Source organism: Zonotrichia leucophrys, chromosome 3 (genome assembly GCF_028769735.1).
Source record: "Zonotrichia leucophrys gambelii isolate GWCS_2022_RI chromosome 3, RI_Zleu_2.0, whole genome shotgun sequence".
Lineage (NCBI taxonomy): Eukaryota > Metazoa > Chordata > Aves > Passeriformes > Passerellidae > Zonotrichia > Zonotrichia leucophrys.
This window is the reverse complement of record NC_088172.1, coordinates 79854523-79877923: the sequence shown is the minus strand read 5'-3', so window position 1 is coordinate 79877923 and position 23401 is coordinate 79854523. Positions and strand designations below refer to the sequence as shown.

The 23401-nt window shown below is 36.7% G+C and overlaps 1 protein-coding gene across 1 annotated transcript in view; it reads right to left on the bottom strand.

Annotated features, from left to right (window-relative positions):
• The window catches only part of SRBD1 (S1 RNA binding domain 1), a 124512-nt gene that overhangs the window by 34862 nt on the left and 66249 nt on the right, over nucleotides 1–23401 (bottom strand). The window contains exon 18 of the mRNA XM_064708958.1: nucleotides 14884–14966. Within this exon, the coding sequence (XP_064565028.1) occupies nucleotides 14884–14966 (83 nt within the window). The remainder of the gene's footprint in view (nucleotides 1–14883; nucleotides 14967–23401) is intronic.

The window sequence follows — 23401 nt, the reverse complement described above, 5'->3', positions numbered from 1 at the left end:
TAAGACTGCAGTTTGTCTCCACTTTCTCTCATTGTATCTGAATGATTAGGTTGTATTAATTTCATTGTGTGTTTAAGTACTGGCTTTCTCACCTTGAAGCAGCAGCTTGCACTAAGATCATCTGATTTCAGCGTAAGTCTTTTGGGGGTTTATGTGTTTAGTAAACAATTGAACTACTTTCAGGTATTAAAAATGCAGATTCTAACAGAGAAACTAAAACTTATGATCTACCCACAGAGAACACAAGTTTTCCAATTCAGTTCTGGACATACAAACATAAACAAGTCATATTTATTCAGTTAACCAAGGAATAAAATATTTATACAAGTGTACATAATGGAAAAGCAGCTTATCAAAATCACTTTGGCCACATTCTCCTTTCTAAAGAATATGGCATGAACAAATCCATTTTCTCTACCATCTGAAAGATGCATAGCATATCTGAAAATTAATTTGCTGTCCAAATAAGAGCTTCATCAATTTCTTATTCAACAACTGGACTGATACAGCAGTGTTTTGTTGCACAAATTTCCACATTCAATGTCATGAAACAAATGTAGTCAACAGGGAGATTTAGTGAAGAGTTAAGAGTATATAAGATTCCTCCCTCCAAAAGGTAGCACCTGCACTGTAGTATCATTGTCTATTTTGCTTATTATTAATAAATAATAAAAGTAATTTGCACAATAGATGAACACCTCATCATGTCTCAGAACATAGAGTATTAACACAGACATAGTGCCGTACACATATTTATCTCCTTCCAGCATGACTATCACTATGATCATCAGACAAATGAGAAAATATTAGCTGTTCTGAATGACAACACCTTTATCTTAAGTTATGTTTTCCACCAAACTGAAAACACATTTACATAAAAATCAAAAATGAGGATCTGATGAAACAGCGTAGTTATATTAAATGCAATTGAACACACTTAAGCTGTAAGACTTTGAAGAGCTGGAAATATCATAATTCTTCAGCAGCATTCACTGAGAAATAAGATGCTACACAACATAAACTGAAACAACTTGTCACTTATAACCTCACTGTACTGCAATATCAGTTACACCATCCAATTTCACACTACAGTACTGTTTTCTATAGAATACAATAATTTCTGATATCTCAGATCTTAATTTTCATATTACCCTGAATAGATACATATTGCACTATAATATGCATTTCTCTAGCTGCAGGCTGCAGCACACTACCAGTTACCTTAGAACTTTTCCTTACACTTGACGTTCACTTCAGTAGAATCACAGTAGAACAGTAGAAATTTACCAATGCAGCTCCCAACAAGAAGACAAAAAATACAGCAAGATCTTTTTATCACTAAATCTTGTTCTTATCGTTTGGTATCACCAACATTTGTTTATAAGTAAGATGGAGCATATATGCTCAACTCTGAGGTTTTGGGGTGAATAATTCGCAGTATGAAAAAATAGCTGAAGCAAGATTAACTTGATCATAAAATGCTGCTACCATGCCATTTAAAAACTGAGACAGAAAAAATAAAAGAAGGAAAGAAACAAACTGTGCCAAATCTAGTGCCTTAGCAAGCAGAGTGCTTTTGAACATTCTTAAAAGCATTTACTATTTACTTCAGGAAACAGCTTACAAGTCAAAACACGCTGGAGATTTTTTCATTTTGTTTTGCTTCGAGCTGCCAATTGTTAGTCAAGATTACTATTCATTTTACAGGAGTGTTAAGAATGCAAATGGTTAACAGTAGTATAAACGATATACTTGGTTTAAGTTTGAATGTCTAAAACTATTACACACTGCATTCATCTGCATTCCCTGTTTATGGGAATGAAATATGTAGTCATTTGAAGTCCACAATATGTATACTGTGTTTGTAATAACTGCAGATTTTACAAGCACATTATTCTTTCCATTAGGATTAAAACCTCACCGAATAGCAATTTGTGAAAGAATTCTAGCAGGGCCCTGAGCCCAGAACTCTGACCTCTGATGAGATGCTTGGCAGCAACAAACTCTAGGTCTAAGCAAAACATCTGGTTTGAGTTAGACTTCCTGAAAAAATAGCCCCTGTACTGGGGAAACTGGTATTCACTCAGCTTTGTCTATACACTTTGACTGACTGCAACACTGTTGAGGGGGGGTGTGAGGAAAAGAAAAAAGTGCTTTGCCAGAATGCACGTCAATCACTGCAGGCTTCTTGGTGGCCTCCGAAGAGCCAGGCACTCACGCTAGGAGACACTGCACGCGTTTGTTCAAGCTTCTTGGGATTTTTGCTATTGTACTCCAGAGCTCAATGTTTTTTTCAGAATTAGTGCCAACTCTGAATTATCTAATCCAAAACTACAGTTGAGTTCAAAATATAAATTTTGCCTGAAGAAATAGTTTCTGCAGATTCTTTCTAAACATTAATTGTTTTATCATCATTTTTCTTACAAATTTAGACAATCACTATGATCATAAAATGAATGAGGATATTCCCAACAAAAACACAAACTCTCGCTGCCAAGAAATTTGTAAGAACAGCAACAGCTTTTGGTTGGCACCCAAGATTTTTCATAGGCAGCCCATTGTTGCATGCAGTACCAAGATAAGAGTAGGACAGAAGGGTAACTAAAGAGAATGCTGATACAGAGGGGCGGGTGTCCTGAGCCTCCTGCTCTCAGACCTGTAATCAGCAAATGCTCCAGCAAGAAGGAAAAGGATAGAGCCGGTTCTTGCTTCTCACTTTCCTGAGATGGGAAGTACAGCCAAGCACAGGGTAGGTGAAAGTGAAGAAATGCACAACAGTGGCAGGCTTGGCGTGAGTTGCACTTTGTTCAAGCTGGCAGCCCAGGTAAGGAGCACAAGAACAGCTTGGTGCGGTGGGTAGGACACAGCTTCACTTTTAGACACGACTGTCAAGAAGTATGTGGCCAAACTCAATTTACCAGATGGTTTTTTTGCAGGACACTTTGCATTTTTAAGCATCATAGTTTTAAATAGTTTAGCCACAATAATGAAACAGCTAGCAGTAGCTACTGAGACCTGTTACATTAAAGATACACAATGCAGCATTAAATATCTCATATAGGCTAGAGAAGCTCAAGATAATTGAATTTGAAAGCAACAGATAGAGAATTTAGTGGAGATTTCTGTCAACGCATTCAGCAATGCTGCATTTACACACATGTATGTATAAGAGATGTGTGATAAAATTTATCTACGCACAACTTTACTGTGTACAGAGAAATTTACCTTTAGGCACTATTAGTAGGCACTGTTTATATTAGCTGAATACTTTTTCTGTACACTGTCTACTTAATAAAATATATTGTTGTAAAAAAAAGCATCAGAAAAAAATTCATCTATCTACTGCTCTATTTTATACAAGTCTGTCATATGACTGTATATTGTTAATGTACTCATAGTTTATTTTCTTCCTGTGATTGCTAATGCAATAATATTTTTATGCCTGTTCTAACAGTAACTTTACACTGGAATTAAATGTCAATTTCTACTTTCCACCTCCAAAATTTTAAATTAAATGTCATTGATATCAACCCCTTGCATTCAGGCAAAATGCAGCCACCAACTCACAAAGGGACATTTATAAAATAAGCCTTGCTTGTTTGAACTGCAACACTGCCATCACTGGAGTTTCAGCTGGGAAACTTAAATAAATAAAAATAAACCAAAGTAATAAACACCATGTTTTATGGAGCTGCACAGAATTAAAAAAAAAAAAAAAAAAAAGAAAGAAAGAAAAAAAAAAGAAAAAAAGAAAAGAGGTCCTCCTGGCAAACGTGAAACATTAGACTGAAAAGCTGCCTCTCTCATTCCGGAAGACTTCTGGCCCCCGCTACTCAAAGTCATTTATGAAGGGCAGTCAGCTGTGGGCAACAGGGCCACCCACACAAGTGCCCATTATGCCCTTTGGAACTGTAAAGAGATGCCCTTCTGTCCATGACTATATAGAAAACAAAACAACATTCCAAAGTAAGGCAACTTAGGAAATTTCTGAGTGCAACACGAGTAATGAATCCTACAAACATCTCAAGCAACACAAGGCAGGTGGAAAAACAGAGCTTCTTAGCCCAAGGCTTCGTAATATATAGTTATGTTCTCCATGGAGCTAAGTTTTTCTACTACTGATGAGATTCCAGTGGCACTGTTATCCTAATGTATGCTATGAAACAGGTTTTTTTGCTTTTGGAGAAATAAATCACATATGTCCATAGACATCAGTTTTCTGGAAGACTGAATATAATTTTAGAATCATCACCATCAGCTGGTTGACAGCAATAAAGACAACATTCACTTTAAATAACCCTGAATTATATACAGTTGAGTAAATTAGAATTTGTTTTGCTTTAAGGTCTTCCAAAGTTGAAGCCAACATGCTGAACAAAAATATTAAACTATCTATAACCCTGTGTCAACATATGATGCTACTGGGAATGGTAAGTGAATTAATTTTCCAAGGAAAATTAATTACTTATGACTTACAGTTGTAAAAGCAAACAACGTAACTCTGGATTAGGGCACATTAATTTCTGTTTGGAGTAGCGATTAAATTAATTTCATATAATTCATGGTATGTAATGGAAAGCAGAACAAAGATGAAATCTTAGACAATGACTGACACAGAAAAAAGTGTATATTTATGTTCCTGATACAAAAATAAAGGTCACAGATATTAATCACTGTCTAGTGAAACACAATTTTAGTTTCTAAAATGATTTTTTCAAAACTGTTTGTTAGGATAAGTGTTATTAGCAAGATAAAAATCTAAAAAGCAACAAATTACAAAACATCAGAGAAATCTTGCATGCTACATTGTCTCAGTGATGTCTTTTGAATGACATAACTGTCACAAAATTATCATGAGGAACAGCAACACTAACTTAAATTCCTCCTGCCTTAATTTAAGTTCATCTTCTTGCTATTCAAGAGGAAGAAAGGTTTTATCACGGGTCCAATATTAAAACAAATATGTACATTAACATATTGCATGAATTTTATCAGTTACTTACATTTTATAGTAAACAACTAATGAGAAAAATTAATTCATAGCCTAAGTAAACACATGAAAGAATTCTTTCAGCATTCCATAATTTGGTATTTGTTAAAACTACATTAAAATAATTATTTTATGAATTTCATTGCAAAACATCAAGTTCTTACTTTATTTAATACCAACCAATGAAACCATACATATTAGCAAATCATTTATGGTTTTAAAGTATCATAAGAATTTTAATTGCCACTTCTGTTCTCCCTACTGAAAGACAGCACAAATTTATTGCTCATTTCAGATTTTTGGGTATCAAATCAACAGCTGCTGTGCTAGAAACTCACATGGAATCACTCAAAAACATGATAGTATTAGTATATTTCCTTATGAGTCAAATGAATATACTGTTAATTCATGAAACCAAAACAACAGATGACCACTGCACAGCAAGCAGTGACTATGGAATTCCAGCAACAAATAATATTTACATTTGCACTGTTTAAACTGGCCCCCCCACATACTCAAAGCAAGTGATTCACATCCCTACTAACACACTTACCTGACTTCAGACACTAAAGATATGTTTTTATTATGGTAATAGTTTTAACAATTTGATCATTATAATATTTACATTAAAATCTGAATACAATTTGTAATAAAGCACCTTAGAAATTAATTTACCTCACATAAAAGATAACTGACCATGAAACACAAATTCACAAACACAAACAGCTCATAATAGGTATAGGTAACACCATAAGTAATCTGCAGCTCTGTTTTTTATGGTAGTATTTCAAAGACTGTCTCAAAAATGTGAAGAACTTTAGTTATGAAAATTTAACAGAAACCCAGATGGAAGGAGCTGAACAATTCTTCAGTGCTCAACTTGCATATTTTCACTTAAAGTTATTAAACACTTGAAATGTAAACAGGAAACCCAACAGCATCTCATACATTACAGAAGCTGTTCAATCAAAATACTTTTACAACACTTTTACTTGATCATCATCTTTTCTGTTTCAGCTTTTAGTCAACCAAGTCAAAACAAGTTTTTCCAATCCAATGCACAGAGAAGCCATATCAAGCTGAGCTGCAGGATATCAGCCTCACAATTCCCATTTGGCTCCTCTTGCCACTTGGCTCCCCCATCAGAACAATCTTTCAAAAAGTTTAATATGCCTGGTGGATCTTCACTCAGGTGGTCAGCCTATGTTTGAATTAGCTCTGCCCAAGTTACAAAACTGGGAAAAAAATCAAACTGAAATATTAAGCAGGCTTGCAGACAGGGTACCCTACATCTGGGCAATTCTGCTCACAATTTTCTATGTGCTGCTTTTATAGAGGTCTGGAAGTAAACAACCTTTACACCTATTTTCCATGAACAATAACACATCTCACTTTAGCCCTATTACAGCATGAATCACAAGTTTGTTGTCATATGGTGACAAAAAACTTCCTAACAAATTTCTGCCAAGAGAACTGGTAATTAAGCAATCAGAAACAAACTGACAGGGAGGGCAAATCTGTCCAGCAGCTGTTTCCTATCAACACCCTTAGATCATCCCACCTCAGTACACTAACACTTCTGGAGCTCCCCCACTTTTCCTACAACCTCATCAGCTCTGTAAAAGCCCACATACGCAGGTACAAACTCTCCAAAAACAAACAGCAGCCGTGTGAGAGGGGGATTATTAGCAGTAATGTCTAAAATTTACCTGCAGTTCAAGTTGCTTACAGAGGCACATCTCTGACAAGTGTTCAAATGCTGTCCACACTGCATTTTTGGTGACAGCAGCAAAAGGAGATGCAGTCCATGGGCAGCTCCATGAGTGACATGTGCAGATGGAGTGATACCACTGTGCTCTTGCACTCTTTGCAAATACACATGCACACATTTTGCTTCATTTCCTTAAAGGGGCAGCATCTCACCTCATTGAGCTGGCATGTTTTCCTGGAGATGCCAGTAAATACAGTGTGCTAGCTAAAACAACTAATAACACAACAGTTATTTCTTTCTATATCCCTTTGTTTTGTTGCAAATGGCTGTAATAGACTAGCAAAAGTTTATTGTGCTTTGCTGGCAGAACATTTGATTTCTCTTTGCCAGCCAGAGAATAGGTAGATGCAACCAGAGAGACTGCCAAGTTACAGGATACATAAACCACTCCTGGCAGTCAGCAGAACTGCTGCTGAAGATTAAATTACACAAACTTGCCAGAGGTGCAACTTACTTGGAAAGCATTCCTAAGTTTTGTGCACCTACTTCAGTAGGGTGGGGAAACATCCAAAACATTATGGGGTTATTACCACTCCCTGGCAAAGCTGTCTGCAAAGACTTTGCTCCCATTGGATATCAGATGGCTTGGTTCACAGAGCTTTATTTTACAAAATGAAAAGCTCATAACTTACCCTAAAAATTATGTTGGGCAAAGAGCACATGTGATTTTTTTTTTTTCTGCTTGCTTTCCTCACAGAGCTAATATTTCATCACTACTGCAGGAAAATTAAGGATTCCATAACCTGCGCAGTGCTAAAAATCCTGTATTAACCAGCCTATAGATCCATTTAGGTCAAGAAATAAATACAAAACCTGTTCACCGGCCTATATATCCATCTAAGTCAAGAAATAAATACACCTTTGTCCTTACTGATAGGACACTGGATTTTTGGACTGCTCTAAATATTTTTTTGGTACAGCCACCACACCCTAAACCTCAAAAAGTTTTTGTAAATCTTAAAATCTTGAGTACTTCTCTCCCTCTTCCACAAATTTCAAGCAATCACTTGCAGTATGCAGCAAAAACATTCAGCGCCAATAATCTCTTTGCAGGAGACTACAGGTTCACAGGAGAGGTTTAAGTTTCCATTATTGAAGAGCAGAGCTAAGAGCACAATGAAATCCTATCCTGCATGTCCCTGTCTTTAAAGCCCCAGTGAGTTTATTCAGAGATGAGATTCAATACAGAAGCAGCCCAGAATTTGTCCAGTTACTACTTTTTTTTTTTTAAATTTACAATAATGTCAACATATCAGTTAGCCTATTTTTAAAATTTATACAAGTATAGCTAGTTTCTTTCATTTCAGATTCCAGTCCACTAGCATATCTCCTTTTATTAAGTTTTTCAACTTAAGGTAGATCCATAACCAGCCAGCTGCCATACACTGCCAAAAAGGAATGATTTACATTTATTACTAAGTTGTTTGATTACTGCAAGATACACATAACTCAATGTTGGTATTCTCACCCTTAGACTTTGCTTTGTTTAAGCAAAGATTCTCTGTAGGCAACCACTTCAATTTAAGTACGTAAAACCATAAACAAGCTCATGAAATTCCAATGTTATCCAAGGAGGTTCAGTTCTTTGCTGAACTGTATGTGTGTATTCAGCGTAGTAATACAGAAGGAATGCTGAAGCCTTTTGTAGACAGGCTGTTGAGCTGGGTGTTGAAACCTGCAACCTAAATTCTGACCAGCAAACAACATTCCTGCTGAACTGTGTTTCCACAGGAGCTACGTGAATCACGCAAAATAAAGCACTGCTCACCTAATATGACGTCCAATTTTTTTAATCAAAAAAATGCAAGTTGAGAATCCACACAAACTTGTTTTAGTAAGCTTAATACAGCAAGCTCAGCTCTGAGTCTGTTTTGACAATCCCACCTCAGAGGTTTAACAAAAGACACTCTTGCTCATCATGTCATCATACATGAGTGATTCTCCTATGCTGTCCAAGTAATACACCTAGCTACTCATAAACTCTATGGGTCAATCAAGAAAATCCCCCAAAATAAAGAAAGAAGTGGAATAAACTCCTTAAATATTCAGTGAAAAACACACTCTCCTGAAAAACAATCAGTTCCAGTACTTTGCTTCACACTATTAAGTAAAAGTGTACTACATAAAGAAGATATACCCAAAAATCAGATACCAATGATACAAAGTCTCATATATTTCATCATTTAAAACTGTGTATCTATTCTAAGGAAAAAAGAAGATAAAAGGTTTTATCAAACCAAACACTGATTCTTTGTGATGACCAGTGTTTGGATTCTGACAACTCATTTGCAATGACTAGTAATAGTTACCTCACAGCTTTTTCTTTTATTAGAAGCTTTCTACTTAAACACAAATTTTCAAGTTTTCATTACTAGAGAAACAATACAAGATTTGCTTTACCCAAGCTACTGAGTTCTGTTTGTTGGGGTTTTGTAAGAAGAGGCAAATAAATACCTGCAGTGCAAGGGACAAGTCAGATTCTGTTGCAGTAAAGACAACAGAAATAATGCAGAGTTTTTCAGCCCACAGCTGCATCAAGCTGAACCAACTACACCTGGTCCTGCACTTAGAGGTATCCCTGAGGTTGCCCCTTTTGATCCCTGTATTTCTAAAATGTTGCTTTAGTTCAGCTCTCAGATATCTCCATTGCATCAAATATACAGTTAGATTGTCTCCAACAAATAATATGCATGATGGGTGTTCACCAGAAAAATAAAATTTTAAGCAGTATTACTGTCAAAAAGGAGGTTAATAATGTCCCTCACAACAGGAGGGTTAATAGCCCTCCTGTTGCAGAGGGACCACCTGGAGGTTAAAAAAAAATAAATCTCAGCAGTGATGATGCCATCCACAGACATCTTTTGAGGGAGGAAGACAACTAAAGAATGCAACAAACAAGAAGAATAAACAACAAACAAGGGCTACGTGCAATTTCAGCCACGTACAGGAGAGGCCACTAACATCTCTCCACCACTGTCTATCAGCTGCCCCTGTCTGGCCCTGAGACAAGGAAGGAAGGACCCAGGCAAGGATGGCCTGCAATATCAGTCAGCATTCTACACAGAATTTTAGGAGAAAGAAAAAAGCTCCTTCCTCTCCAACTGCAGATTTTAAAGTGGCTAATATCTGATCTAACCGAAGAGAAAGTGTATCTGATTGAAAGCATTCTCTAAATTTGTACTGTCATTTACCAAAACATACTCATTTTCTTTGGGGGAAAAACTCAAGCTTAGAACTAAAATCAAATTGCAACTGAAACAATAAAAGTTCCTGCAGATAATACTAAAATGCAAAAACAATGCACTCCAATAACTAGACGACCATGGAAAGGAAGATGGATAGGAGGGACAAAAAGGACATTTCCAGGTTCAGTTACAATCAGACACACTGACTAGGCTTTATGAAACTCTCTTTGATCAGGACCTTCAGCATTTATAGAAAACAAACAAAGAATTAGCTCAATTTTTTTTTCCTGAGGAAATGCTACTGAAGAATATTGTTTACAAATTTCATTTGATGCAAAATGTTCCAAGTACATCTGTAATCAAGTATTCTTCCACTTCAGAGGTCACAGAACTACATATATTATCCCTTACATCCAGTGAAGATGTTACCACACCCAAAAATAGATTATGAACAGATTTTTGGACTCCTGAAATTATAAGGACCAAATAGGATACTGCTTTTTACAGATCAGTCATAGTGCACATTTTTTAATATTACACAGATCTTGTCAAAAATTCTAATCCTACAACACAGATCACATTTTGTTCATAGACTACAGATGAGTTTGACCTCCATCTATCTCTTTCTCTTGAGGTTACCAGTTTTTTTAGCATCCAGGGATTTTGTACATCAAATGAACATCAAAAGACCAACCAAACGTAACATATTCCTTAGCTCTATTTATCATTTCTCTGCCTTTTAACACAGATTCAGGTTTTGACATTTTAGAAGTATATTAATTTAATTTCCCTCTTTACTATGATGAAAATTTAGCTTAGTGCTACTTTGCTCACCTCTGAAAAGTTGGGGTTTTATTTGAGAGTAAAGTTTTTTGTCTTCTTATTCATTTTCTTTGCTCTGAAATTCAATTCCCTAACCACAATCTCTGTGAAGCAGCTTTATTCTCAGCTCTTTTCTCTATCTTCCAAGATCATTGCAACTGCAATGGTAATTAATTGCCAAAATTCAGTGTACAGCACAATAAAGTCTTGAGCCACTAACTGCTTCTCCCAAAATAGAAATTTAGCTTTGAACTGGCATGGGGTGGTGACAAGGCAAATATATTCTGTATCAGGCAGAATCTGGGCATCATCTTCATGTTCAACTACAGAAGAAATCATACTAATATGCCCTGAAGGTGATAAATTAATTTTGGCTAGGTTCCTGTCTGGGAGGAAAGAACAATTTTCCTAATGAGATAAAGATGAAGGAAGACAAGACCTCTAGGCACTTGGAATTTAGTCTGAGAGAGGCTCTAATAAATCAGGCTGTGCTTCTCTTTGTTTAAGGAAATACCTGTTAGGAAATCCGGGGCCTGTTTATTTTTCTCTGACAAACCTGATTTTCTTGGCAGTGCGCAAACTCAGAATCATAAATTGAAATGAGAATAAAAGCAGGTGGCCAAGTTCAAGTTTCAATTCTTTTTTTCATCTAAAATAAGTAAACAAATCCCAGCTGATGGGACTCAATTTACACAGATCTCCTGCTACTTGGAAACTTGCAATTCCATATCCAAAGCATCCACACCCAAATGAGCATATTTGCTTGGAAAAGTTGCATTAGAAAAACAAGAGAACACCAATACTCTCACAAATGTGCACACTAAATACCAAGAGACCAGACAGGAGGGATCCAAAATCCCATGGAAGTAGCAATTGGAGAAGATGCAGCCCCTTCACTCAGTTCTCTTTGTGTGGCACACACTCCACAGACTTTGGGCAAGCTCATATTGTTAGCAGAGGATTGAGCACACGAACACTTCACTTTTCTGTAGAGCTGCTATAACTGCTGACAGCAGCAGAGCACCTCCTGCCCAAAGGGGTCACTCAGCTGAACACACACTGCTCCTGTATCACAGTCTCACTACAAAAGCTACAGCCTTTATTGGGCAGATTCTGCTTCACCAGTCTCTCACTTCAACCTCTGAGAAAAGACAAATTATTGTCTTTGCCACTGCCTTTTGAGCAGAGTATTTTGGGACCTCTGGCAATCCTAAACTGACAGAGGCCCTGTCCCAAGTCAGTGAGGCTGCTGTGAAGGCAGCTGCCCCAGTTCCACTCCCCTGCAAGCTGTGCACTGCTGCCCCTCTGTTATGCCAAGTCAGGACATCATGCAGCCATTACGAACACAAAAATTTGGGCACTTGGGCAGGAGTACCAGAAAAGGCAGGACCATCCCCTCAGGAAGTTTACTCTTTGATCAACACACAGTGAGTGTGCAACCATCCCTGGAGAAACCATCGTGTTGCCTGTGCTATACAGCTTCCATGCTCATGGGGCAGCAGCACAGTCTCAGCCTGCCTCTGCCTAATTGCTGACAGACTAATCACTATCCCTCTTTCAGGACAAGAATGCCAAAACCTGTATTTGTCAGATTTTAGATATCAATTTCAGGGTGTTTAAGAAAGGAAAGGTCATATTTAAATGCTAGGTTTAAAGTTACAATAGGCTAAGAAAGCAACCACCTCTGTGAAAAGACTGCTGTATTTCTGATCTAGACTGTGCACTGCACATTTCATCACAGAAGTTAATAAAAAGCTGCAGCCAGCATTTAGGTTATAAATTAAAATATAATAAAACCTTTCAAGTTGCCTTGGATATTATAAAATTCTGTACCTGAAATACTCTTTATCTGAGGGATTCTATCTGCCATTACTCTGGGACTCCCTATGCAACAAAACAGCTTTTTCCACGCCTGTCCTCTGAGACACCAGCAAGCGGCTGTCTCTCTAAACTCTAAAAGACAAAACAGAAAAGCTTAATTCCTCTCCTCCTCCCCTTCCCTTCCTGTGCCACAAGAGAGCTGCCATGCCCAGAGGGCAGCAAACCTTCTGACTTTGTTTTCAAGAGTGCAAATTTGCTTTCAGTAACACAGCTAAGATCCAGCACTTGAGAAATTTTGTATCGTTGAACAAGCACACTATAGCAGCTGTGTGATTCTTGTGAATTCCAACAGGACATGTATCTACCTCAGAGGTTTATTCAAACCATGACAAAAATTTAAAATGCATATAGCTGGGAATGACCAGTATTTGAGGTCTACCTCTATTATCCTAGGCTTTGGGAATTTATTTTGCTGAAACGTTTTATCTAACCAATTTGGACAATAACAAAATAGCACAGTTAGGCATTTACTCACAACACACCTGTAGTGGATCAAGAAGCTTCTCTGGAAGGGCCAGGAACATGGTTCTTACCCTGCTCTCAATGAATGAAAGGTAAATGACACCAGCTTCAGTCCCTGAGACTGCAGCTAGCTGCCACAATATTGTTCACTGCAACATTCATCTCATACTATAATGATCCTAAAACCATATGACCACCACCAATTCCATGTGTTTTTGCTTTAGATGGAAGCTTGTACAATGTCCACATGGGCCACAGGAGATGGTATGCATTTAAATCAGTATCTCCTAGACACACCAATGCAAGCTACTAATACTTAAGAATTCACAGTATACTGTAAATAGTAAAATCCATCTTGGAACTATTGTTTAAAAAAATCAATCAACTTCTCTAAATGCTAACCCAGCATTTCAAGGTTATTTTTTTAATCCTTCGTTCCTTAAAGCAAGGATGAACAAAAATCTGTATCACTTCCCATTATTTTGGTTTCAACATATCACTGCTACTGTTTTAAATTAAATCTCTGGGTCTCCACAAGTAGGGGAATCAACTACACTTCAGACTGAAGCTCATCTTTTTGCCACATGACCACACCCATATTTACAGCTGCCACCGATAAAGTACTTTTTTACTGAAATCTGGATACATGTGTTAAAGAAATCTAGAGTGTTTCAGCCCTTCAATACAATTTCCCTCAAAGAGTATGGTATAATTGATACCAAAAGATTACTTAAATTAGATTTACCAATAAGATTGCAGTTAGCAAGCAACATTAATATGTTCTATCATCTGTGGTAATACAAGTAGGACTTAAAAAGCAGTTCTGAATTCTACTTTAACCAACTGAAATACTGACCCTCAGTTCTGTAAAAACAAACAGGGCATACATTTGTGGAAGATTTTCTTAACATCTTATCTTTGTCACACCACCTTTAGCAGTGGCAGCAAGGGGTTCTAGGCTGCTAATTGCATTCTATCCCATTAATGCTCAGAAGCTGACCTGAAAGAACAGGTCCAGACAGTTCTAGACTTTTTGTCCTGAATTCTGCTGTAGTCACACAAATTTACTCCCATTCTATAGTTTCAAAAATACAAAGAAAAGCATCTGCCATATTTTCTGAGGGTTTTTTGTTTGTTTCTTTATTTGATGGGACATCAGCACATGCATAAATGCTTCCCTGAATCTATGCCAATATGCTGTAAAATGACAATAACTTATGTACCACTTCCTAACATCATGCTCTTTGTAATGAAACTTGGAAAGTAAAAGTTGCTTCTCAGAAATAACCTACAAAAATGTATAAAAATCACAATTGTCAAACATTTTCCAATTCAGCTTTACTAAATGAAAAGCTTCAAAACAAACCCTTTTATTACAAACTTCTAAAAAGGAATGCACCTAATAATACAAATTAATGGCTTCTAAATGGAGGATCAATATCTCATTGTATTTTACACAAAGACCTAAAACCCCATTGCTGTAACAATACAGAAAAAGAGAAAGGTTTACAGATCAGGTTACCTGTCTGATTTGACGTATTTAATAGACTATACATCTGGCTACAGCCATTTCAGAGTCTCAATCACAATCATTAAAAGTAGAGATTAAAAAAAAGGCAGTTTATGACTTCTAAGCATTTACTACAATTCCATCAAAACTGAAAACATCTTTTAAAGGAGACATAAGCAGTTGACAATTATAAAGCAGCATTTTGGTGTTGCTCTATATCATGACAAATGACTTAGATTAAATGATACAGGTATTATCTTACCTGATACATTCCAACTCCTATGTGTTTGGGCTCGATTTTCACTAGCTCAGCTAATGGGTCTTGGACACGTCTAGCTATAGAAACTGAAAAACAAAATCAGAAAATAGCTATCACTTTTCTCTGAAAAACCTGAATCATGTAATTGCTTTTGCTAAGGTCTTTTGGGTCTTTTTACATCTTCTATGCATTTAAATTTTTTTTAACCTGGAAATAGTCAATACTATAGCAGAATCCTTTTTCATTGCTAGACAATGACATCACATGTATATTAATCAAACTTTTTATTTGAGTAATTCCAGCAAAGACCTAGTAACATTTTAAACTGCAATCATGACATTTAAAAAGTTTTTCTGAGCCACAGAGTTAATAAACAAAACTGTGTACACTCTATTTTTCCCCTTTGTATCCATACTAAATGCACATGCAACATTTAACATTAAACCCTGTAAGAACCTTTAACCTGAAACCACAGATATGAAGAAACAAATAAACACTTTAAAAAAATAACAGTATCTGTTCACAGACTTACTTATTGAACACTTAGAGTATTTCCTCAGGTATGTATCAGATATTTATATATTTATCTAACTCAACCATTAAATTCAGTGCTCACTTCAAAAATGGTTCTTGGATTTTACTAATCTAATCTGCACACCAAAACACATCAGTTTGCAATCTGTCATCCTTATAACCCCATTAAGAAAAACAAAAGCAATTTCCAACATTTCTGATACCATTAAGAGCATATAGGAAGAACCTTTGGTCTTCTAAATCCAAATGTTGAATCAAGACTGCATTTTTGAAGGCAGTATTTATTGAGAAACCAATTGCTTACCAAAATCTCAGAAGAAAAAACATACTTCCAAACATCAATTCATAAACTTGGTCTGATTCTGCAGATATTGGGTTCTTTTCAGTGTTTGCAACTGTGCTTCTTCCCACATGTATAAAACTAGAGGAGTTCTATCTACCAGTATTACATTTATAAACTTTTTTCCTCCTGACTTAATACAAAACAAGTTAGCTGGCTCTTAATGTTCATTCTAATGAACTAATGTTCATTACTGAAGTAAACACTAATGAAAAACAGAAGTGTTTAGAGGTATTCCAAAAATCTTTCCAAATAAGGACCAAAGATTCTAAAAAAATCCAAACAAACAAGTAAAACTAAACTCCAAGAATACCACAAAGAGCAAAACCCAAAAGAAAAAAACCCCAATAAAACATGCCAACTCAAAAATTCAAAACAAAATAAACCCCTCCAAAAATAAAAAATAAACAAAACACAACAATGCCCGACCTTGTTGCCAAGGCTCTTTTTTCTACCACATGCACTTGTGAGATAAGTGCAATAACAAAAGTGGGACCAAAGAAAGCTAAGGGCCTTTAAAAGCTATGTCCACAATCAACCCTACAGCACACCTGTCATTTCAAGAATGTTTTACATTTAAATACATTTTTAAGCAAATCAGGAGAGATTTAGAGGAAGAACAGACAGGAGTCAAGAGTAAATATATATATGCACAGTGGTTTGGTCAACAACACGCATAATGCTAAAAAAGGAATACTTAAAGTATATCTGGTGTTCACCAGCTGATTTCACACATACCCATATATGTATGAAAACATGAACATGGTTTTAATTATCATATGTATAAAATAACCTATAAATAAAATAATATACATAAGCCCCTTTACTGCATCACAGCAGCAATGTATTCACTCACAGGGGTCTTTAGGTTGGACACACCTCTAGAGAACACAGGCTGCCTTCTCTAACAGCCCTGCTGAAACAGGGTTTGGTACAGGTTGTCCCAGATCATGTCCAGCTGTGTGGAGACTTCACAACCTGCCTGGTCAATCCATTCCAGTGCTGGGCCACCCTAACAATAGATAAATGTTTTCTTGTGTCCTGATTTAAGTTGCTGTGTTCCCAACTGTGCCCATTGCCTCTTGTCTTAACAGTGGGCTCTACTGAGAAGGGTCTGCTGCTCTCCTTCCTTCCCTCTCATCAGGTACTTAAAACCCTTTTCAAGATCCCCCTGAGCCTCGTCTAGGCAAAGCATTTCCATTTTTTTTTTGTTTTTCCTTGTATGAAATGTGCTCCAGTCCTTAACCATCCTTACAATTTAATTTAATTAGCAACCTACTGCAGGGTGTTAAAGACTGCACAGGATTTCAGAAAAGGACTTGACTAAACATTTGTACTTGAAGCCAAAACAGTAGCCAGAGATATGCAGGCTCCTCAAACCACAACTGCAAAGTTTATCAATTAAATGTTGCACTAGAGACTTCACTTTTAAAGATTTGCACTGTTCAATGCACAGTTAACATGAAGTTCATTGCTCGGTCATGCAGGAGTTTTCATATCCTTTAATATCCATTTTAACATGCTGACAAAGGCAGTTTGCTAGCTAGGCTCAGAAAGCACTGTGCTGGTGACATCTGATATGCCTGCTTCTCTGATAGAGAAGTTCTGAATTCAAAGACAATCACGTATGCCCTCTTGTCAAAAAAAAACCCCCACAAAGTTAATCAGCGTAAGTACACCAGTTATAACTTACACGAGTACAGCTCACTGCCAAAATGCTTTCCTACAACAATAATTCATATTAATTACTTTGAAATACTAGTCACCCACCACCTGACAGACAAAAGTGAAACAAAACACCAATGAAAGTAGTATTGATCCAAACCAGGAAACACTTACAACAATGTATTTCTTCTTCATGAATGCACTGATGCCTAAGAATAGAGACTATATTTGTCCTTCAGCAACCATCATTAAACTCAGCTTCTTTAATACCCATACAGTGTTTTAGAGAATTTTTTTATTTAGCCCTACCTAATGGCAAAACTTTCAAAAGTTACATTTTAAAAACAGACAACTACATGGATAGGTTGATACAGGAATTTTCCAAGCATAGCTTTCTCCTGGGAACCTTCAATTAAAAAGTAAAATTTAGACTCTTTTTGTCATATTAGCTTGGTTGTCAATGCTGTCATATTCCCAGGAGACTTTGCTAGGAGTGGAGGCGTAGGACCTGATCCAGCAAAGCACTTCAGCACAGATGCATGTCAGAATTCCCACCGGAACAAGCACAACTATTCACACGCCTAAAGTTACAGAGACATTTAAGTGCTTTCCTGGATCAGGCCTCATAGTTACAATATTGAAGCAGGAAGATCAACTAACAGCCAGTTCCACAATTAAGGATGCAGCTCCATAATTTCACTCCATAATTTCACTCCAGAACTTTTCCAATTAATAGAGAGCACAGCAGGCAAAATGAAAGAGTTGTCCACATTCTCTCTAGGCAGAAATTCAGTCAAGATTAGCATCTACTGCCTCTTGTACAGACAAATCTGTTTATTTTTTGCTGGAGTAGTTGCACACTGCAACAGACAGATCTTTTCTGGGGGCAATGAGGCTCCACTCTGGCCATTTGACCCAAGTGGCTGGACCCTCACAAAACAGGTACAGTACTCCTGAAATCATGAGGGCTCTGCAGAAGTGTCAGATCTACTACCATGGAGCAGAGACAGTAAAACCTGATGGTCTGACATTTTCTTCTTAGAAACTATATCAAGACTAAATTTTGTAAAATTTATTTTTCATTTTCAACTATCTTACACGGGTACATTTTAGAAACCATGCATTTCTAGAAGACTAACAATGAAATAGGTAATGCATTCTTACTTCTGTAGATATTAAGGTATTCTTCACTGTTGCTCAAGCAAAAAAAAATTACATGATATTATGATATGCAGGGCAAAATGAGAAAACCAGACCTCTCAGAAGTTATCAGCATGGCCACACATGAGAAGTTCGAGAGATGCTTTTATTAAAATATGCTAGTCTAAGTAAAATGTGGAAAACCCCCTAATCAATATTAAAGAGAGCATTAAAATCAGGATGACATGAGCCTCTATTAGAAAATCACCACAAGACTTGCACACTCCATAAATGCAAAGCTTGGAGTTGTGAATTTGGATGAAAATGTTATTGCAATACTTGGAAGGGCAGTAACATACTGTGCTGCCTTTCAATAAATGTATCTAAAATTTTAACACTTGAAGGGACAGAAGGGTCAAGGTGGTCCTCTGACTTTAATGTAGATGTATTTCACATTGAAGTGCAATGAGAAATAAAGTAGATTACAGCAAGCATATATACTGTAATCCTGTCCTGTCATTAGATAGGACATTCTGCCATTTTAGTAAAAAAGCAGTTTAACTGCTTGGAAGTATCAATTCACTCCACACTCTGGTTATTTGACAAGACAAACCCAGCAGACAGTGGTGTGTCAGTGATGAAGATGCCATTGTGGCATCATATGGAAGAAAAGATCCATAAGAGCTGCTTGCACAGCTCATGCCAATCTCTGCGTCTGATCTTCACAGAAAGTGAGGAATTACATTAAAATGGTTTATTTTCTACTGGCTAATAAGCAGATATGCCCTCATGAACTAACAAACGTGCTAATTATGTGGCTACTCCTGTCTTAAAGATCAAATCCCTAATTTCAAATGGAAAAATTTAAAATTAAGACTATCTTCTTCAAACATACGTCACATAACTTTGTTTCTCTAGTAATTTCTACAGCAAGCAATAACATTTTTCACACAAATCACAGGAGAGTGGTCACTCAGGAATACTGATAATAGTTTTCAGACTAAAGACAAAAAAGACTTCCCACATTCAACAGTGAAGGGCCAAAACAACACAGCAGCATTACTATTTCTCTGCATGGCAACCAGACAAGGGCCATGTCAGCTGCCAGCCCTAAAAAACTAGAATTAGTGCTAACTTCTTTGGCTACCTGCCTCCCTTCAGTAACAGAACAGGTCTAAAGCAATCTTTAAGACCCAAATCAGACACGCTGACTATTTAGGGTGCGAGGGCAGCTGGAAATCTTGTCAACTAGATGAAATTTATTATGGTTTCAAGTATTGTGCCTACTTTAGGGGCAGGCTGCCAAATTCTGTATTTACAACTACATATTGAAATGTTCTCTTTTTGCATTGCTTTATGTAAGAGCCACACCATAAAGCAAGAGCTTTAAGGCTTAGATAAGGAAAGCATGAAAATGAAGACTGCTTATGAGTAGAAGAACAAAAGTTTCAATTTCTTTCAGTTACAGCGGCATTCAAATGTTGCTTAAAACCATAAGCAGAAAAAAATTTTTGGCCAAAAGTTCAGGATGATGGCATTCCTCCTTTTAAGCACATCTTCACATAAGGATAAAAATATGTCTGAGTCAATAACTGTGACAGCTTAGCTACCCCACGTGAGTGGGAGCATTTGTTTTGGGCTTTGAAAAGATGTGAAGCTTCCAGATGTGAAGGCAGTAGACAGTTTTATAAATGCTTTACAAATAAATATATGGCAACCGCAAGCTATTAAGCTATGATGAGTTTAACTTCAATTTTGTCATAAATGAGAACATTCTGTATCTTTATTATGAAACCTCAGTATTTCACTCTTGATGAGACATGCTACTATAACACTCAAGTAACTCATCCACCCTCCTATGTTAAATAACCTTCCCAACTAAAAAGTCTGGGTTGAAACTTCAATGTCAATGAAATAAAAGAAATATCTTTAGGTAATCAGGGACTCACAAATGCATAAGTAATTACTGTCAATATATCATACCAGAGTAGATATGGAAACATTACAACATTTTAAATCCTTTTATAAAGCCTATTATTGTGTTCAAGATCAATTACTCTCCATAAGTATCTGCAATAATGTTTACTCAGTGATCGATTGTTCAGGTTTCCTGAGTCCTGGAAGCCTTCTATCCTGTTGACCTGAATTTCACCCTCCTTGCAAAGGATACAGTGAAACGTACAGTAGTCTTTTCATTAAGCATTCTTTCTCAGTAGGTCAGGATTTGTGACACAGTTTTGAATCCTCATATATCTTCTTGGTGGGTTTAAAGTATGCAATTTATTTTAAGCAACTGTTCAACAGCTGCATTTCATCCAAAGCTCTTCTGTAGCAAGTGAGCAGGTTTTTGTTTTAAAAAGGTTACATTTTAGTTTACTTTTAACTCCATAAAACTGATAATCTGTTATTTGCCTAAGATTAATGAAATAATGAATGACAATATTCTACCTATTTATTACCAAGAAAAAAAATCTTTAAAAGAGATGGGTTGAAGACAACAAGAAAGTTAGAAATATGTTTAAAGAGAAAAACTTTAACAAGTGAATATTATAATGCAGCTTTTTAAAGTGAGTATTTTTTCTTAGAAACACTCTCAAAAACCCTTTACAAAAGCATTACTAATTTCTTCATCACAGAATAGTATCCATTTGATCCAAGATCAGACAGGGGACATATAAGCATTTAACTGAAGCCTCATGTGATTTTTCTGTCACAGAAATGAGTTAGTCTCAGAAGATGGTATAAACTCCAAATAAACTTTTCCCCCTCTGTTCAGCTTAAAAGATAGGTATCCTCAATATCCTTTTCATATTCACACTGCTGATACTAACTGCATCACACTACCATTGATTGCTGTTACTGCTAAAAGTAAACAATCACTTGAAGTTCGAATCTTACAAGAGTTCATCATGTGTATCTTAGAAGAATTAGTCATTGGTATCAACAACAAATATTAACCTTTTGTAAGTGTTCTTTCCTATGCCTGTAGTAAGAAAAGCAGCTTTGGCAAATAACACATCAAATCACAGTATTAAAAGGAAACGCAAACTCCTTGAATTGAAGAGCACCCTGGTACTGCTCATTCCTCTAGCTCCACACTTCAAGGAAGCAACAAAGCCTCCAAAAGGGAATACACAGACACAACATATGCACAGAGTTACACCAGAAAGGAGGAAGCGAATGGTTCTCGTAGCTCTTCTGTGCTAAGGGAAAGCATCTTGACCAGAGCATGTAAAACTTGCAGGTAGCAGGAGATCAAACTCCACAGCTCCAGAGGAAATAAGTGCCAGTAAGCAGGGTGTTAATGATTATACACCACCTCTCCCACATACCCTGAGGTTTACATAGGTTAGAAAACATTTGATTCTTGTCTAGAACAACAAGAAAACTACGAGAGTACAAACATCTCTAACATGTATGTAAAGACCCATTCAGGATTGTGCTACTGGTTTGGGGTAATCCAAGCCCATTTTTCTATTTCTCAATAGGCATGTGTTCATGCCCAGCTGTGAGAGATTTAGTAATTTCCAGACTATCTGCAGTTAGGGACTGGTTTTTGATTTCCAATAGAACCCACAGATTCCCTATAATTTCTGTTTAAATTGTAGAGCCTAGCCCACACCTTGAGATGAGCTTCTGCTAAATAGTAGGAACTGGGTCCTATGGGGAGACAAGTAACAAGATCCTCTTGTTCCTATTACTAATTACTTATATTACTATTATCAATTAAGAATTAATTCTTGCTATTACTGTTATTTTAGTTTATTAATATTACTAATATTAACACATTCTATCTTTAACATCTTACTGCTGTTCACCACCCTTTTAGCTTCTAACCACTGCATGTTCATCACCACAGTGTGGTTCTCTGTTCTCCATCCCTTCAAAAGTATAATTAGACTAATTTTAAATGCTATAGAACACAACAGATGAGAGATGAAATAAGATTTCATTTCACACTGCTCTAATTGCACACCACATAATTTAACATTGGGCTGACAAAATGTTTTGATGCATGAGAATGCAGTGCTTACTTTCCCTTTGGAAATCTTGTAGAACTTTCACCAATTCTCTCTAACTAGCTGTAGAAGAAAGCTCCCACTTTGACAGCAGTGTGAATGTTTTAACCATAGGACTCAATAAAACAATAAAGTTTTTGAAAAATGACCTTCTCTCCTGAGTAGCCAAAGGGGAGCAGTGCTCTTTCAAGAAGATGAAGAAATTAGCTCAAGTAGACATTCAGGCACTATGTCCCACACATCTAATCATCAAATTGTTTTACTTTCCTTAAGATAAAGTCAAAAGAAATTACATTTTTTTCCAATCTTTACCTTCTACTTGCTGGCCAGTATGACAGCTCTGAACTCTGTGTCTCTAACAGGACCCCAGGGAATGAAACCCTGTAGCATAACAGTCTGAAAGTTCTAACAAGCCCTCAAAGCCTACAAGGCTTTCTTTTGCAAGGAAAAGTGCAAGTGGTGTGCTGAACTTTGAGTGTACAATAATGCAATGTGTTCTGCCCTGTGGAGAGGAGACAAGCAGATGGGATTTGACAATGCTAAGGCAAGCTGTGCTGTGTGACCTTTGGCTCTCTCAGATTCCTCCTTATCCTCAGAAAACATCCCTTAGAAACAACACAGTTTCCATACTAGATTGTACTTGTGCATGCACCATGACACATGCTTGCCCTGTTAGCTTTCCAAATCTTCAAAAAGAGTAGCTGTAGGGAATATTTTATCTACCTTTGTTGCTTTCCTAACTGGGTGACACAACTATGTGGCCTTGACAAAGCCCTACTCCTTCACATCCAAGAGGAAAATGCACATTTTTTAGAGCTGTTAC